Source organism: Lissotriton vulgaris, chromosome 11 (genome assembly GCF_964263255.1).
Source record: "Lissotriton vulgaris chromosome 11, aLisVul1.2, whole genome shotgun sequence".
In the NCBI taxonomy this organism is placed as follows: domain Eukaryota; kingdom Metazoa; phylum Chordata; class Amphibia; order Caudata; family Salamandridae; genus Lissotriton; species Lissotriton vulgaris.
Genome location: NC_141699.1, coordinates 854,452,212 through 854,472,380, shown reverse-complemented (window position 1 = coordinate 854,472,380; position 20,169 = coordinate 854,452,212). Strand labels below are relative to the sequence as shown.

The 20,169-nt window shown below is 43.7% G+C and overlaps 1 protein-coding gene across 1 annotated transcript in view; it reads left to right on the top strand.

Annotated features, from left to right (window-relative positions):
* KLHL6 (kelch like family member 6) overlaps positions 1-20,169 on the top strand; it is a 732,992-nt gene that overhangs the window by 537,894 nt on the left and 174,929 nt on the right. Inside the window, exon 4 of the mRNA XM_086943989.1 lies at positions 583-820. Within this exon, the coding sequence (XP_086800115.1) occupies positions 583-820 (238 nt within the window). The remainder of the gene's footprint in view (positions 1-582; positions 821-20,169) is intronic.

Genomic DNA, 20,169 nt, shown 5'->3' with positions numbered 1-20,169 from the left:
ATGACGTTACAACGCAGGCTATTACAACGCCTGCCTTTACAACGCGGTTTTTACATCGCATACCTTTACAACGCATAGCGCTTAGAGGTGCTGGATAGTGAAAAGTTTAATTTTCTATTCCAACTCCAGTCCCCGTGGACACTAGGGAAGGTGTTGGATAGAAAATTAAACTTATAGAAAATTAAACTTATTCCCTATCCTAGAGCGCCCCCCAGCGCAATGCGTTGTAATGGTTTGCGTTGTAATGACCGCGTTGTAATGGTAGTGCGTTGTAAAAGTTTTGTTGTAAAGGTTGTTCACCATGCACATCAGTTGTGAATTACTTAATGCCATAGAGGTGTACGTTCATATTCTGCAGAGTGTGAATTTGATATTTTATGTACACCAATCTGGATAAAAACATAAATATATTTATACATCATTTTCTGCCTTTGCATATTTTATGATGCAGTCCTAAGTGCTTGAAACAAGTCCAGGACATATGATGCGGTTTCAATGATTTCTTAGGATACATATTACATACACACTTAATATAACAAACACAGCCATACTCTTGTTCACATGACTTTCTTTACATTTTAGATCATCTCAGAAAGGACAAAGCCAAGGATGCAGGAGTTCCAGTCTGAGGTATTTATGATAATAGGAGGGTGCACAAAAGATGAAAAATTCGTCTCTGAAGTTACCTGTCTCGACCCGCTGAGGAGAAGCCGCCTGGAAGTAGCTAAACTGCCAATCACAGAGCAGGACACTGAAAGCGAAAACAGGAAATGGGTGGAGTTTTCGTGCATTACGTTTAAAAACGAAGTCTACATTTCAGGTGAGCATGTTGTTGGCTTAGCTAGTACCGACCTGCTTGCAATCATAATTTGTGCTCTGATTACATCTGCTATTAGAACGTTTTAATAAACTTTTTTAAAGTGTTATTGCGTCCTTTGTAACTCTACTTGACCTTTTTTTTCCTTTTCCCAAACTTGTTTTTACTACTTTTATTGGTCCAAGACCACATCCGAATAGAGCACGCAGGATTCACATTTGCTCTTGCGCTTTGATTTCTTATGTTTGCATCAATCATCAACTTGCAACTCTCATTTTCTGTGGCCAGTCTTGTTGCTACATCCCGGACCACAGAGCATGTCTCAAGTTCCTGCTCAACGCATGTCACATTTGCCCACTGAGCAATAAATAACCCGAACAAGAGCGGCCCCCAGTGCCCAGGTTCCTAATAACAAGGACAGGGCAAGTTCTAAGCATGCGCGGGGCGGAGGCGGGTGCAAGGCAGAGCACGGAACATTCTGGGAAACCGTCCAGCTCTCGTGATTTCATCGGAGGTCACACGATGTTGTTTTCTTTACTTGGCTTGCACGCAAACGGAAGGCTGAGAATGTTGTAGGACTATTTTTATCCCCTAGCTGAAAGTGAAACTATAAGCATGTCGAAGTGGCTTGATTAGAGATTTTACACTAGAGGGCTGAGAGAAGGGGAGCAGCCAACACTGAGAAGTTGAGGAGGGCAGGGGGAAGCTGGTGGTGTGGAGGAATCTAGAAAGTATAGCACTGCGCAATGGTATCTGGATATAATAATGTAAAGTATGCCTGCTGTGTGCAGTGCCCCTCTGCGATAGAAAGGTATCCCCAAATGGGTGTTCCCTTAACCCCTCCCATGTTCGTGACGGAACCGTTCCGTCACGAGCCTCGGGTGGGCTGTGCTGGTGACGGAACAGTTCCATCACGGCCCGCTCGCCGCGCCTGCGCGGCCCGTTCTATTGAGCGGGCGGGGCCGTGATTGAACCGTTCTGTCACAAGCACAGCTCCCCCGCGTGCCGTGATGGAGCGGTTCCGTCACGAGCACGGGACCGCCGCGCGGCCCCCCCACCCACTTAGCACTGTGGCGGAATAGCCGCCGCAGTGAAGGGGTTAATGAGCATTTCAGATTGAAACCAATTACTATTCCCAGTGCAGTGTAGTGATGCAAATTACCCAATGGTGCACCTGATCAATAGAACTTTCTGTGCACCAACAGGAGTTCTGCATTGGTGGTCAATAAAAATAATTAACTTTTTTGGTAACTTACTTTTGAAAAGAGAATCGCCCCTGTTCACTGCCAAAATTTCAGCAGCTAAGTAAACTGAACAATAGGCACATGAAGAGCAAGGGCCTTGCTACACTTTTAGGCCGCCATTCGGCACTTTTTGTGACGCACTGGTGGTGTAAATATTGCACCACCCTTGCGCCCTATTCACAAAGTGACGCATCTAAGCAGATGCGTATCTTTGTTAAGCCTTGCGCTACATTATACCTGCATCAGGTATAATGTACGCAGGGTGGGCGTTCACCTGCTAAAAGCCTCGTTGAAGTGGCGCAGTGAAAAATATTAGATGTCACTGCGCCAGCTCTGTGAATGAATAGGTAGTTTACTAGTCAATTAAAACCATAAATATTACAAAACCTTCACAATGTAAAATATTTACCTAAATCGGTTAAAACCATTTCAACCATCAGCAGTAAACCCTTTCATATCTTATTTAAGAGACAATTTGATTATTTGCATTCCCTCATAATCATAATCACAAATCAGAGTGCACCAATATGCTTATTTTGGGATGGTTCGGATATCAAGTAGTCCACCATACTTGCCTACAAACTAAAAGAATTTATCGGTCTTAGAACAACTTTTTTATATCTTACATAAGGAGCAAGCAGGTAATATGCCTTTACATACAGTGAGACATAGTTAAAATGTCAATGTACAAGTTGGACTCGAGAGCATAGGATAATTAAATAGTCATACAGATAATATAGCAGTTTGTCCATTTACAAATAAAGTGCCAATGTGCAATGTGCCACCTGTAGGACGCTACTGCGTCAATATCTTATGCCTGACTCACTACTGGTATAAGACTGACGCAGGCCCTTTCACATGGGGCTTGCCCCATGTAAATGAGGCCCTAAATAGAATTTTAAGAAAATGTAGAAGCTGAGGTAGACACATCAAAACCTTTCTTTGTTAATTCTGCATTCTCTTTACCGACCTGTTCTTCCTATATAACCACATCCTCGTAATGGAAGACTTCAGATGCTGGCTGGAAGACCAAACCATACCTTTATCTAGAGAATCCATCCACACCTGTGAAGGCTCGATTCTTTAAATCCTCTTCCAACACCCCACACACATCAAAGCTCATTGCCTAGATGTAGGTGACCGTGGCCTACAGATCACCAACCTCGACCTCCTCGGCATGTGGTCAGACCACTACAGTGTCCACTTCAATATCACTAAACCAGAACAACCCAACATTCTTCTGAACAAAAGAAAAACAAACTCCACGACTTTCAAACCAATGTAGCTGAAAAACTCTTCCTAATAACATAAACAATCCTCTTAGCCATCTCAGACGATTTCTACAAACAGGCATCAGCAAAACAGCTGACACGTGCTCCATCCAGAAGGACCCTCAAAGGAAGAGAAAGAACCCCTGGTTTTCTGAGTCTCGGAAATGGCTCAATAAATAATGTCACACATTAGAAACTGCCTGGCACAGATACCATCTGAAACAGATTAACCCCACCTACCATAAGACATTCTCACCAAAGAAAATTCACCAGCCCTCATTACATCATATACATGGTCCCGAGTTTCAAGCTTTCTGCAATGCCCAGGTTTTTTTCTTCATAGAAAAAGTGTGAAACATCAGGCCCAACATTGCAGCCTTGCTTCTCCATCCCTAGTGACTCAAACCCCATATCGCCAAATCAGAAACAGCCTTAGGCATTCAGCTTTTCAGAAGTGCTGAGGCCCATATCGCTAAACTCTTTCATGCTTTTAACCCCTTCCATGCTGATGACGAACCCCAGCCGTTATGCACTACGGTGCTCGTGTGCTGATGACGGCTGGGGTTCGTCACGGCCCGCCCCTGTTCGTGTTGTTTACAGCACACCAGGGGAATCGCGGCCGCATGGAAAGGGTTAAACATAGCAAGAACCCTGATAATGCCTGCCTAACAGACACAGCCTCTAAACAGGCGGACATTTTTCGCTTAGTGATCTCAATGTATATAAACAAATATTTGCAAATTGAAGTCCTACCTGACTACACAAAATCTAAAATCATCCCCTTCTGAATAAAGCGAAGCTCAGCCCATCCGACCCTAGCCCACACTACCCTGTCGCAGGGATCCCTTGGATCTCGAAATTCATTGAAAAAGAAGCACCTCTCCCCTCCTACCCCACCTTGAATCTAACAGTGTTTTTGACTTCAACCAATCAGAGTTCCACCCAAAACACATGACAGAAACACTTCACTGTCATGTGGGATGATACTCAAGATAGCTGACCAGGTATTGTTTTGCATGCTGATCCTCCTCGACGTGTCCGCGTTCTTTGGCAGTGAGAGCCACACTCTATTTCTGCACAGACTAAAATCAGTGACCCTTGTCAATCACAAAGATGTAAAGTCCTTTCAAGAAAAATTACCTTGAGAGGTCAAATTAGGCTCAATCATTTCCACTTCTTGCTCAGTGACATGTGGAGTGCGTCAGCTGATTGCTTTGTCACCCCTATTCTTCAGCGTGCACATTAAACAACTCATGGACTTCCCAAAATCCCACAAGCTAATGTTCCATTGATATGCTGATGGAACTCATTTATACTTGAGTGATGCAGGTGAAGGGAATCAATTTTCTACTACCCAAATGGCTTTACTGCAATAGAAACCTGAATGCGTGGGATCAGCCTTAAACGTAATGGCTCAAAGACAGAAATCATGGTGCTAGGACCTTCTTTCTTCTTAAATAATTACTCTTTGTGCCCTCCTATAACTTTCTTTGAGGATAAAGACCCTCTAAAATGCCCTAACTCACAAATCGGGGGAGTGATGAAGTTGTTTTTTACCTACTAAAACTACTTAGAAAAACACTTCTGTTCATCCTTGCCAAAACAAATTATCGTTTTAAGGATTTTGGGGGCCCAAGGCAAAAATATTTTGGGTGACCCTATTCTGAACAATATTGAATATAATGACCCATTTTCTTTTTTTTTTTATAACACGTTATTATTTTGCCTTTTTGCAGAAAAACCAAACAGCAAACATCTCAGGCCAGCAGGGCCTGCTTTAAAGCGCCCACCAATACACATATAGCACACAGAGTTACACACATCAAAATTCATCTTCATAATCTCCAGGCCAGTGTCAGGCAAGGTTACATTCCAGTAAGAGAAAAGAGCTATCCAGTATCTGCCCGCAGCCTCAGTTTACTTGTCCTTTGAATCAGGTCCATGCACTCCAAATTTGTTCGTACTTCTCAGGGATCCCTGCAACTTGTACACCAGCTGTTCCATCCCTGGGAAGGAGTTAATACCTCTAACTCATGCATCTCCAACATCTGTACACCCCTTCTATGCCTGGGCAGATCTTTTTTGTTCACCATGTACGCTGTGGCAATTAATTAACTCTATATACCATGATCCCCAGCAAGATAATCTTAGGGTTGGGAGCTAGTGGTAATGGAAAACAGAAAGAGAAGACCAGGTCAAAGGTAGTGTCTTGTCCTGAATAGTGAACGGCAATCACACGGGCACAAATGTGAAAAGGAATAAAGAGTCTTACTGGGCTATAAAAGTCCCATCAGACCACCCTCATGGCGGCGTTTCATCATATGGGGATAAGTAGTCGCTCCAGGCTTCGCCTGAACCATCTCATGGCGGTGCATAAGTGGAGAGTGGCAAATATAGCCACAGTAATGCTCAAAAAAATTATATAATGATAGAAAAAATTGTAGAAGGTAGTGCAGTGCTGTTGAAAATGTGCTAACTAAAATTGGCTACCTAGATTGAAGACATTACTAACAGTGATTAGTCTAGGTGTCAAAATTAAAAACACGCCTAGTAGTGGGTGAGTAAGACTACATTTAGGCGAAGTGCAAGTGGTCAACTAGTTTCAGCTAACAGGAGTATTGCTCCAGCTTTCGTCAGGACCTTGAAAAATTGTATATGATAAGCTACTGCAACACAGGTAAGGGGGTGCATACACATGTGAAAGAGGATCAACTGTAACAATAACATGTAGTATACTCAAGGAAGTCATGGCTCCCCCTCACAACTTGGAACCCCAGTGTCCACTGTTCACAGGAAAAAATCTTCTTCCCAGCTTTGTGTGGGTGAAGACCTCACCTCGCCCGGCAACTGCTCGGGAAATGGAGGCCCCGCTCTATCCGTCGGTACCTTGCGTCTAAATCCGAGCGGACATGAGTTGACAGGTCGTAAAATTATTTCCCCTCTTGACCCTCCGCACATATGTTTTTTGAGTAGCTAGTGGTAATCCCACCACTCCCCCAATCTGATTGTTGACGGTAGTCCAATATGCCTGCAACCCTGGGCAGGCCTACAGTATGTGGTAAAGGGAGCCGGAGAAAAACAACATCGCAGATATGCAGAGCCCAGAGAATGTCCCGTACGCCAAAAATACTTGATCTTGATCAAGCAGAAGAGTAGAGCTATAGAAAGTGTCCTAGAGGTCCTTTTCTTCTCCTCCCACTCCTCGTCCTTCATGGCCCCCACACCTTACACTCACCGTGCCCTCAGGGTCTTCAAGGGGTCTGGTGTGTTAGTTAATAGTGATTTATACAGTTGGGATATGCCCACCTCACCCAACTCGTCTGTGACCAATGTGCATTCCATTGTGTTGAATTCAGCGAAAGCCTCCAGTCTATCCTTGCAGCTCTTCAGAACATGCCACAACTGAAGGTGACAATAGAATTGAAGGAAGTGTACGTTGAACTCAGCCATCAGTTCTTGGAAAGACCGCTATGCTCATCTCAGCTGATGTCTCCCAGTGTTGAAATGCCAATCAGATCCCACAGTTGAAACCCTACCAGGCCCAGCATTTCGGCCATCTATGCCCCATTGCCAGAGGGAAGTTGCCCCTGTGAGGGTGCCATACCATTTCACATGGTGAAGTGTCACTAACCAGCAGCGGATTGAGACCTGTGTAACCAACGGCAGTGAGTGCTGGGGTGCCCGACCATGGAGCGTAGAGAGTAGTCCGTGAGGTGGAGCAGGTTAGTTCCAGTCTGTGGCCTGGGTGTCCCCTCTCCACCCGGAACCAGTCATTAACATTACCAGTTGTAAAACCCAGTAATATAGCCGGATATCTGCCCATGCAAGCCCTGCGTCAAACGTGGAGAAACAGCACTTTTCAAAGGACAGCCTTGAGGCCTTTTCTGCCCATAGGAAAGTGGATATATGCACTTGCATGTCTGTAAAGAAAGTAAGCAGCAGTATTTGCGGGATAGCGCTGCAACACATATAAGAAGCGAGGGAGAGAAACCATCTTAAAGGCTCCCTACAATCAAAATCACCAGCCTATACAACTCCGTGTCTCTTTGTGCCCTGGCCACCAATGTAACTATGTTAAGGTCCGAATATCTTGATTTAGTAAGGGCTGCTGTCATGCCCATATAGCAGAAACTGTCCCCCGCTTTCTGCAATCGAGGATCCACCCACTCCCGGTCCAGTGCCCCCCTGAATGGGTACCAGGGTTATTTTATTCCAGTTAAACTTGAGCTCAGAGGCCTCCCCACAGATCCCGAATATGCCCATAAGCCTCAGAAGGGTGTTTTTTTGGTCTCTGGAGGAAGAGGAGCATATCATCTGCATTGAGAAGAACCCCATCCTCTACCGTCCCCCCTCCAAGTCAAAGCCATGAGTCTGGCGTTGATCCGAGTGAGTTCTCCAAGGGGCTCCATCACCACTGTAAACAATAGTGGAGATAAAGGGGAAACCTTCTGTGTGCCCCTCCCAACAGGGAAGTCCTGGACAGGGCCCCTTATACTTGGACCTCGGACCACAGGTATCAAGAAAGTAGAAAAACACACCTTCGGAACTGAGGTCCAGAATATATGACCCATTTTCAAGTAATTTAAGCCTGTGATGTCAAACAATATTGAATTATATGTTAAAGATTGAGATAGAGAAATAGACAGAAGTAAGATAGAGAATAGTCCACTTATTCAGCAGCCCCCTGAAAGGTGGGGGCCCAGAGCAATCACCCACTTTGCCCATGCCTTGAAACGTCTCTGGCCAAGCACAATTCTGGTGTAGTCAGAGCATTAGTCAACTCCGCCTTCATTACTGCAACTCCCTCTGTGGACTACCATCCTATAAATTAACAGGCTCCATAAAGCACAAAATGATGACGTCTATCTCATCTTTGAGGTAGGAATAACCCAAAACATCAGCTAGCACCTCAGATCCCTCCTCTGGTTGCCAGTAAAATACTTTGGGCCGGATTTAGATCTCAGCGGACGGGTTACTCCATCACAACAGTGATGGATATCCCTTCTGCCGAAATGTAACCGCTTAACAGCGGCGGCACTTCCGCCTCAGTGCGGTGGTTAAGGGGAGTGGGCGGGGCCGCGTCGGCCAACGGACTTTTGCAGCACTACGGAGGTGGTGCTTGCGACTTCCGTTGGCCACAAACGCTGCAAAGGGGTTAAATATCATAGAATCTAATGTGGTTTATACTTCCACGGACGAGATATCTGTCACCTTTGTGATGGAGTAACCTGTCTGTCGAGATCTAAATTAGGCCCAGAATCACTATCAAAATTGTCTGCCTTACCTTTAATTGTGTGGAAGGAGTACCACCAACAAAAGCAACAAAACTAGTGGATCTTGCCAATACAGACACTAAAGCAACGTCTATTTCTTCACAGTCCCAAAAGCAAACAGCAATATCCAGGGAGCGAGGTGCAGGTCGACACTTCTGGAACAACGTATCCTCTGCATAGGCAACTACTTCTATCTCTATGAATTAAAACAAACTCAAAACCCACCTCTTAACAGCATTCCACTCTCTCACAAGTGCAATCATAAATGTATATATTTTCAGGTTTGTAATACTGAAATTCTGTAAAACAGATGTCATTCCAAAATGACACATTTTCAGTACTTCTAAATTTCCATATTTCAACAGCAAAATTAGTCTAACATGAGTTCTGTTAGCTAACATACATAATAACAGAGTGGCATCGACAACATGCAGAAATCAGACCTGTAAAAAGAAGGGGCATGATATTCAAATTCATGTGCTGAAAATTTCTCGACCAGTGCTAGGGATGCAATGCAGATGGTAGAAAGACACCTGGAAGCAGTTTTTACTGACATAGTAGGAAAAGGAGATGAGGTACCTAATGTCCCATCACCACTATTTATGGTAATGCTATATGACCATAAATGTAGGTCCGTGGGTATGCAACTTCTATGACTGCAGTGGGGCCTGCACCGAAATTCCCATCACCAACACTGAATGCTGCTGTGTGTGTTACAGGAGCCACCATGGGACAATTTGTGACAGATGAGGCATCTGTGGGGGAAATCATGGTAAGATCATAGATAGGGTAACTTATGATTGAGCCAACATTACAGCATTCATTTTGACTGGACATTTGTGGACTATCAATCAATCAAATCAAGCTTTATTCGATCATATATATATAATCATAAAAGCAAACATCAAAGTCTATAGAAAAGATAAATCACAATATAAAAATACAAATCACGAGAGAATAATTATACTGTACATTTTAAAATATTTGTACAAAAAGGGTTTAAAAGGATAAAAGCCCATCAGGGATCAAAAAACATACTTTTCCTCAGCCACACAGCTTTTTTCAAAAAGCTAGAAACCCTCCTAGCCACAAATTCATTCTCTAAATATTGCAATCGCACAAGGACTGGACAACATTGTCTCAGGCCAAAGGAACTTAAAATAGGAAGTATCCAGAATTTCCTTAATTCATTAAAAAATGTACAGAAGAGTAAGTGAATGGTAGACTGTTCTAATGTAAAGTCACACATACACTGAGGGAGTGCTCTTGACCAGTCATTCATTAGCAGGATAGTCAAAATTCTGTGGACTATTCCTAATCGGAATCTCATTAATAACATTCTATCATGGGCTTTGGAAACAAAATGTAAGTATGGTTCCACGTGGAAGGATGTAAGCCTTAGCTGATGGTAAAAGACTGTGGGTTTTAGGGCTTCAGCCGCTAATCTCGCAGATCCCAATATGTCCAAACAATCTTTCTTCAGGGATTTTCTTGACATTTGGGTCATTAAGTTCGATTTTAAATACTACTCAGTATGACCAAGAACCTTGGCAAACTGGAATATATACCTAAGACAAGGAATTTTCAATGCTCCATCTAGCTTCATGCAATCGTACAAGATCTCCCGATTTTATTGGGTCTGTTCGCTAGACCAAATCCTATGCCAAAGGAGTATGGGCTCGAGTTTAATAAGATCCATAATGTATGAAAGACCCAACTCCTCATGGCAGACAAAAGAAGATGTACCAGGTGGAACACCAACAATTTAACGTAGAAAGAGATTTACTATTGTTTGCAGTGAAGTTGGATTAGAAATGCCCCAAACCCCAGCCCCATATACCGCAGCCGATACACACTGAGCCTTGTATATGTGTATAAGCTCCCTGGGGGGTTTCCTCCCTAATCTTTTGGTAAAGGTGGCCAAGGCACTAATGGATCTTTTAAAATAAATTTTTGTCTGGGCGATTGCTTGGGTCCAAGTATCGTTGTAGCTAAAAAGGACACCAAGATATGAGAAGGTCCTTGTGTTAGCTATCTTGCTTCCCTCCAGAAAAATGTCTCGACCAGTAGTTCTCCGGGTGTCAGGCTTCGGGTCCAAGACTCTTCAGGATTACACCGATGATGTTATGGGCTCCATCTCATGACGGCCCCAGAGTCTGAAGTAAAATACACAGACTACCGGGATAGTCACACGAGGGAAAAATAAGAAGATAGAGAGATAGAAAGCCGGGAAGGAAAGGAAGGGAACAGCTGGGAGGGAGATCTGGAACGACAAGTAACAGATATTCAAACACAATGCTTATTCTTGAACACATATAATAAACCACATTTCCTTTCCCCTATGTTGGGGCTAGATTCTACCCTCTGCCTACCTGTAAAGAAATATACGATGGACTTATATCTAGGAGAGCTCTAGGGATGGAACATAGACTTTGGATAACTGGAAATGAGAAAACAGGAAGTGGGAGGTTTAACATAGGTATGACATACGGGACTCGGAATATATGATTCGTATCAACCTAGTAAACACACCTGGAAACATTGTTATAGTGCGTAACCAAACCCACTGACAGTTCCTCCCGTTCGTTCTCTCCTATAAAGAATAAACAGGAAAACAGTTGTGAATATGAATGGCAGCTTCTTTTGTTAATACGTCTTAACCTTGAAACTGCTGGTGATGATTTGAGGTAATGGGTTTTCTGATACAGCCGTAACAAAGACACAGGGTGCAGCATATAAATGTCCTTGCACCTAACCCAACGCAGAGTGCCGCATATATTAGTTCACTGTCTGTACTCAATGCACTGGGTATCACCACACAAGTCCAACACCTGAAGTACTGTAGAATTTAACCACAAATAGCTCTTACATCAGAGCCCTTCCAATGAACTCCTTTTGTCATTTATATGCATAAGATAGATTGTTTAGCAGCCCATGCGACTCTTAGCCTCAGAGCCCACAGTATCTCAAGAAGTTTATTCCAGTACGGGAATGCCCAAGATAATGCCAAGAACAATAGGAGTGTCAATCCCCTTTGCAGTGTTCCACAAAAACAGTATGAATCTCCTTACATACACAGAGCAAGTCAATATTAACTCCGATAGGAAAGTTACCAAAAAAGGCTGGAGGACAAGAGACTCTGCGTCTCCGTCTGTCCCGAACCACAACAAGTATTAACCAAGGCAGGACTAAGTCGGAACAGCCTTACCGGACTTCTGGACGTACGCCACCATAACCAAAAGAATTATCTGCAGCGTTCTGGAATGCCCGGCTCACTTTACTTCCTGGAATGCATCACGACGTACGTGACGCCTGGCCCTCCGTCTCTCCTGTGCAGGCATGCCGGGAGTTGTAGTTCCGGCCTCCCAACCGGCTCAAGTACCTAAATAAAGAACAGTTCGGGGCTGGCCGGGTTACTCAGATGACGGCCGCCGCGAATCAAACATGTGAATCATGACACCGGGACCCAGATACACAATTCATTGTGAAGGTCTTAGAGAGATTTATTTTTAATCCCAGGTCACCCATAAAAGCACTAAAACTGGTCAGGACTTTTTGTAGGCCATTGCCTGTGCGCGCTATGAGGACCGCATCATTGGCGTAGAGGAGAGCAGGAATTCCTCTCCCACCAACTTCCGGAAAATCTGAGCCCTCCTTAAGAAGTGCGTCGGCCAGACCATTTATATAAAGATTAAAAAGAAAGGGGGCCAGCACGCAGCCCTGGCACACCCCTCTTCTAACAGGAAATCCCAAAGTGCATTGCCCCTTCGTCCCAAATGTAACCCTAGCTGAAGCTCTCTCATAAAAACGGTGCAGGAAAGCGATTAGACCATGATCCACCCCAAGATCAACGAGGGTCTCCCATAGCCTCGCATGGACAACAGAATCGAAAGCTGCAGTCAAGTCAACGAAAACTAGGTATAGTTTCCTGACTATCATAGCCATGTTAAGACTTTGTTCAGGGGTACCCAGGCCCTCCCGGAACCCATACTGCAGACCAGATAAAACATTGGATTTAGTTGCCCAGTCCTGTAACCGTTGAAGGATGACTCGACCAACCACCTTTACCATAGAGTCAAGAAGGGAGATAGGTCTGTAACAAACAGGATCTTGACGATCTCCCTTCTTGAATATTGGCACGATGATTGATTGAGAACAAGTCTTAGAGAAAGTTTAGCCGTCACTGGCATTAATCAGATGTGTTAATAGAGGGGCCCATAATGTTATATTTGACTTAAACAGATCAACTGGAGTTGCCCAGTCCTGTAACCGTTGAAGGATGACTCGACCAACCACCTTTACCATAGAGTCAAGAAGGGAGATAGGTCTGTAACAAACAGGATCTTGACGATCTCCCTTCTTGAATATTGGCACGATGATTGATTGAGAACAAGTCTTAGAGAAAGTTTAGCCGTCACTGGCATTAATCAGATGTGTTAATAGAGGGGCCCATAATGTTATATTTGACTTAAACAGATCAACTGGAACCCCATCGGGACCAGGGGCCTTACCCCCCTTACTGCGCTCAAGGGCTAACATTGTTTCATCCAGAGTAACATGAAGGTTGCCCTTGTATGTAGACGGGGACTGCGGAAGTGAATACTCATTAAAAGATGGACCATTATATAGAACAGAGTAATGGGTTATCCAGTCCTTTTCTGGAATGGCCAATTCAATGGTAGGTCTCCACTCCCCTGTCAAGGGTGGAGTTCTTAGGATTTTCCAGAAGGCTGCAGAATCCTTTTTTTGAGCGGCCTCATGTAACTCCCCCCACGCTTCTTCCCTCAGAGATCTCTTTCTATCTGCTATTGCCTTCTTATAAGGGGCTCTTGCCCTCATTACCTCCCGTTGAGATCTGGGTTGTTTATGAAGTTCCAGTTTAAGACTGGAATACGCTTTAGAACAAGCGCTATCGAACCAACCAGTTGTTTTAGGGGTAGAACCATGTTGGACGGACAATAGCTTTTTGACCTCATTAGCTATCTCATTAAAAGAGAAGGTGATTTCTTCCGGAAAGGAGGACTCACTGAGGCAGATATCAAAAGCAGTTTCATGGGTAGAGATTAGCCGCTTGGTTAATACCTTGGGTTCAACATTCGACCAGCGAATAGCGTATCCATTGGTTCTATTCAATTCCAGTATGCCCACCATACTTTTAACAGTTTTATTCCTCATGGGCCCAAAAGCTTGCAGGTGGAACTTAAAGCAAAGCGGGTAATGCCAGAAACCGGTCCCCGGAAGCTTGTTTCCTTCCCAGTATAAGAATTGGCTTGGTAGTTTGGTTTGCCCTGTTCCCATCATGCACTGGGACAGGAACAGACTAATTTGCATGTAGCCAGGTTCTGAGCTGGGATGGTGCAGTGAGCTAAAAAACGGTGATGGATCAAGCCCTGATCTCTTGACTGGGTAAGAGTATTCTGCATCATTCAGAAACTCTGTCCATCACCACCCCCTTTTCCAAAATCGATTTTGTCCACACTATGTGTGGGAGGGTATACTCAGACGTGAGTCCCTTGCTCATTGCACCATCAGGATTCAAGCAAGCCGGGCCGACGACGGCTGAAATGCCAGAAACCGGTCCCCGGAAGCTTGTTTCCTTCCCAGTATAAGAATTGGCTTGGTAGTTTGGTTTGCCCTGTTCCCATCATGCACTGGGACAGGAACAGACTAATTTGCATGTAGCCAGGTTCTGAGCTGGGATGGTGCAGTGAGCTAAAAAACGGTGATGGATCAAGCCCTGATCTCTTGACTGGGTAAGTGTATTCTGCATCATTCAGAAACTCTGTCCATCACCACCCCCTTTTCCAAAATCGATTTTGTCCACACTATGTGTGGGAGGGTATACTCAGACATGAGTCCCTTGCTCATTGCACCATCAGGATTCAAGCAAGCCGGGCCGACGACGGCTGAAATGCCAGAAACCGGTCCCCGGAAGCTTGTTTCCTTTCCAGTATTAAAATTGGCTTGGTAGTTTGGTTTGCCCTGTTCCCATCATGCACTGGGACAGGAACAGACTAATTTGCATGTAGCCAGGTTCTGAGCTGGGATGGTGCAGTGAGCTAAAAAACGGTGATGGATCAAGCCCTGATCTCTTGACTGGGTAAGAGTATTCCGCATCATTCAGAAACTCTGTCCATCACCACCCCCTTTTCCAAAATCGATTTTGTCCACACTATGTGTGGGAGGGTATACTCAGACGTGAGTCCCTTGCTCATTGCACCATCAGGATTCAAGCAAGCCGGGCCGACGACGGCTGAAATGCCAGAAACCGGTCCCCGGAAGCTTGTTTCCTTCCCAGTATAAGAATTGGCTTGGTAGTTTGGTTTGCCCTGTTCCCATCATGCACTGGGACAGTAACAGACTAATTTGCATGTAGCCAGGTTCTGAGCTGGGATGGTGCAGTGAGCTAAAATACGGTGATGGATCAAGCCCTGATCTCTTGACTGGGTAAGAGTATTCTGCATCATTCAGAAACTCTGTCCATCACCACCCCCTTTTCCAAAATCGATTTTGTCCACACTATGTGTGGGAGGGTATACTCAGACGTGAGTCCCTTGCTCATTGCACCATCAGGATTCAAGCAAGCCGGGCCGATGACGGTTGAAATGCCAGAAACCGGTCCCCGGAAGCTTGTTTCCTTCCCAGTATAAGAATTGGCTTGGTAGTTTGGTTTGCCCTGTTCCCATCATGCACTGGGACAGGAACAGACTAATTTGCATGTAGCCAGGTTCTGAGCTGGGATGGTGCAGTGAGCTAAAAAACGGTGATGGATCAAGCCCTGATCTCTTGACTGGGTAAGAGTATTCTGCATCATTCAGAAACTCTGTCCATCACCACCCCCTTTTCCAAAATCGACCAACCACCTTTACCATAGAGTCAAGAAGGGAGATAGGTCTGTAACAAACAGGATCTTGATGATCTCCCTTCTTGAATATTGGCACGATGATTGATTGAGAACAAGTCTTAGAGAAAGTTTAGCCGTCACTGGCATTAATCAGATGTGTTAATAGAGGGGCCCATAATGTTACATTTGACTTAAACAGATCAACTGGAACCCCATCGGGACCAGGGGCCTTACCCCCCTTACTGCGCTCAAGGGCTAACATTGTTTCATCCAGAGTAACATGAAGGTTGCCCTTGTATGTAGACGGGGACTACGGAAGTGAATACTCATTAAAAGATGGACCATTATATAGAACAGAGTAATGTGTTATCCAGTCCTTTTCTGGAATGGCCAATTCAATGGTAGGTCTCCACTCCCCTGTCAAGGGTGGAGTTCTTAGGATTTTCCAGAAGGCTGCAGAATCCTTTTTTTGAGCGGCCTCATGTAACTCCCCCCACGCTTCTTCCCTCAGAGATCTCTTTCTATCTGCTATTGCCTTCTTATAAGGGGCTCTTGCCCTCATTACCTCCCGTTGAGATCTGGGTTGTTTATGAAGTTCCAGTTTAAGACTGGAATACGCTTTAGAACAAGCGCTATCGAACCAACCAGTTGTTTTAGGGGTAGAACCATGTTGGACGGACAATAGCTTTTTGACCTCATTAGCTATCTCATTAAAAGAGAAGGTGATTTCTTCCGGAAAGGAGGACTCACTGAGGCAGATATCAAAAGCAGTTTCATGGGTAGAGATTAGCCGCTTGGTTAATACCTTGGGTTCAACATTCGACCAGCGAATAGCGTATCCATTGGTTCTATTCAATTCCAGTATGCCCACCATACTTTTAACAGTTTTATTCCTCATGGGCCCAAAAGTTTGCAGGTGGAACTTAAAGCAAAGCGGGTAATGATCACTCAAAACCACAGTCCCTATATCAAAAGATAGCAGACTAGGGGCAAATGTAAATGAAACCAAAATGAAATCAATAATAGAGGATAAGCCTCTTCCATTAAAAGTAGCAGACATAGGAACAGGAGAAGGAACTAAGGGGCATATTACCAAGATTAAGCGATAATTATCGCTTAACACGGTTAGCGGCAATATTATTATCGCCGAGCTCCGCCGATTTTTATCGCAGATAAACCTTGCTATTATCAAGGTTTATCTCAAAAGCGATAAAAATCGGCCGAAATGCATGAATATCGCTGAAAAGTCAGCGATCTTCATGCATTACCGAGCTAATTCTCTTAGCCATGTTATCCACCTACCATTGGATAACATGGCTAAGAACTGCTCTGGGCAGGCGTTAGCTTTTGGAGATATTCACGCTTAGCGCAAATATTTCCAAAAGTACGCCATTGTAGGTAATAGGAGATAGCAATGTTAGCGACTGTTTACAGTCGCTAACATCTTGGCACGCCCACTTTGCATGTCATTAGCGATAAATATCGCTGACATGCAAAGCGGGCCCCAAGATGATCGCTATCTCCTACTAGCTGTCGCTAACTGGTGTTAGAGACAGCTAGGTAATAGGGCGATAAAATTATCGCCGCTTTAGCGGGAAAAATTCCCGCTAAAGCGGCGATAAGGCCCTTGGTAATATGCCCCTAACTCATTGGCGAAACCCAAATCATAATGAGACATCAGATCATTAAGATGGTCACCCAGCTTAGAATGTGTAAAATGACAATTAGAGACTCCTTGATCCATCAGGTACCCACAAATGTTTTAACTCAATGGTCTACATAATGCACAATTAAAGTCCCCCAGCCATAAAATAGTAGAGTCCACAGTAGTCAGGGTACAAATAGCATTCAGGGTCTCTGCAATTCGAGAGAACTCAGCCCCCAGATTCTCTACAGGAACATTATTATAAAAGTTCACCTTAAGGATTCTTTTTGTGCTTGTTACTGAGAATTGAACAATCTGATGGTAACTATCGCCCCCTTTAGTTAAAATCCTGTCCAAACATAATGAGTTGGATACATACATACACAGTCCTCCCTTGGGCCTACCTCCTAAACCTCTTACGGCCGGAGTATTAAAAGTCAAATAGCCCTGGATGCTAACAGGTTCCAACGCCCACGTTTCCCGAAGGCAGATGATATCTGTTTTTTCTATATATCCAACCCATACTGGGTTGGTAACCTTTTCACGGAGCCCAGCAATATTCCAAGAGAGTACAATACACACCAAGCACAGGGGTTTGAGGCTATAAGATATTGCACCTATCCACTAGTGTCACTTAAATATCTGAGAGTTTTAGGTGCTAAGGACAGGAGATCCAGACCCCTAGGTCTCCCTGAGACTAAAAAGTCTCAAACAACACAATTTCACACAATGTCCAGCACTCTACAAATGTATGGAAACGATCTATTTCTTTATCGTTCTAGTAACTAACGAAAAAAGGATTATGGGTAAACACCATATAACACCATATAGTTACAACATTCCAATTATTTCATCCAAGTAAGTTAGGGAGTCTTCAATAGTTGAGTAGTCAGTTCTTTTTATTCTGTTCAAAGTGTTTTCTTCATAAAAGCAATGCTGTAGCCAGTGCCTACGCGTTTCGTCCTAACGGACTTCTTCAGGGCTACAAATAACACATATATATACATTATTTACAATTTTAGATATATTTTCACACAACATAACAATATATACATTTTTACAATTTTTAAAACCTAATTTTGCTATCAAATACTAGAAGTCAAAAGAAACACAATATTTCATTGCATATATACATTATATTCGTATGCTTAAGATCAAAAGAAGACTCCATTGAAGACCACTTTCCTTACGGACTTCTGAATTAGTTATGATTTTGGAACTATAGGGATTATGTGTGTCTTGTCATTATAGGCGCATTTACTAATCACAGTTTTTTTTGGGGTACGGTGGGCAGACCAGAAACTGTTGTCACAACAAGGATAATCAGTAGGAATAGTATAACACACACTGCGTTTAGGTATTTACAGACTCCATCAGAACAAACGCTGTTTTTCTTGACCAGAATAACGCTTTCCCAAAATATGCTTTAAGGTCCCATTGGAGACGATTGGCCAACGGTATATCTTAGTAACCAAGGAACACTATTAAAAATTCTGTCTCTATAACTGTACACATTATTTTATAAACATCTTAACATGCATTCATTTTCTATTTCTTATAGACCATGTAGATATTAGCAATATCTCTTACCCGATTAGTCACTGTTTTCCTGTCTAGTCTGATGCTCCCTCTAAGGGAATTGTATGTAAATTCCTTTCTCAGCGTAGTTATGCAAGTGTTGAGACAAATATCTGGGATGTGTGAAAATATATCTAAAATTGTAAATAATGTATATATATGTGTTATTTGTAGCCCTGAAGAAGTCCGTTAGGACGAAACGCGTAGGCACTGGCTACAGCATTGCTTTTATGAAGAAAACACTTTGAACAGAATAAAAAGAACTGACTACTCAACTATTGAAGACTCCCTAACTTACTTGGATGAAATAATTGGAATGTTGTAACTATATGGTGTTATATGGTGTTTACCCATAATCCTTTTTTCGTTAGTTACTAGAACGATAAAGAAATAGATCGTTTCCATACATTTGTAGAGTGCTGGACATTGTGTGAAATAATATTCCAAGAGATGATGTTAATGTCAGATAAGTCTTTTCTACGGGTGAACAGCACTCCCGTGGTAGTTGGATTAATTCTAGCACTGACAGAAATCTCTTCTATCCTGGGCAAAATAGTATCTAGACTACCATGAGTTGGACCTGAGGGACAATTAGAAACTATATTAGAAGCTTCAGGATGAAGCTCCAAACTGTCAATTTGCCTCTCGGGGGGTCCCAAACACGAGTTATTTCTAGTGACTACCATGATATCACACTGTGTAGGGGTGGGAGTAGACAATCAGTCAACCGCATCTAGATTACAAAGTGGCTTGTAAAAGTTTCTAACTGGTATAGAATATCCAGAATGTGACAAAAGACCATCAGACACCCTCACACATGATTGTGGAACTCTATCAGGCCTGTAGAAAAAACCCAGAGGTACTATGTTGACCCCCTGCGACTTTATTGGAAGAAAAGCCACCCTACTGAGAATTGTACGAACCAGCAGTGGTGAACCAAAAGAGAGAACAACGCAGTCCCCCTCCAAAGATTTTACAGAGCCACCCACCCAGTCTATCCTACGGGCCATCTTAAAATTGGAAAAAAGCTAGTTTGAGAGGCCCGTCCTCCCAGATAGAAAATGAAGAGATCTATTACGCAAAGTTGACCAGTGCTCAAATTCCCCTTGGTGTGGGAACATTTACTAGGACTACAGTTAATGGATTAGCTTCGGGCGGCAAGTGGAATGTGCCTGGGGCACTAAGGCCCCCTCTATCTGCCCTCTGTTGCACTTGGGCCATCCTCGGTTAAATGGCTAGCTCTTTACTTAATGCGGGGCGATCAAAATTAGATGTGACATGTTCAGGGATCGAAGGCCTCTGTTGCTGGCCATTATTACCATTCTTATTTGGAGGCGCCAGCCCACCAGGAGGAAACTGCAGAGGTGTATTTTCAAATGGCTTTCTACTAGTAACCAAGGTAATAATAGCATTAGGGAAATTACCTATACATTGTGGAAGCTCAGGGACTCTATGCTGGTCGGTAGTAATTGAGGGGCTTAACGGAGCAGTGGTTGG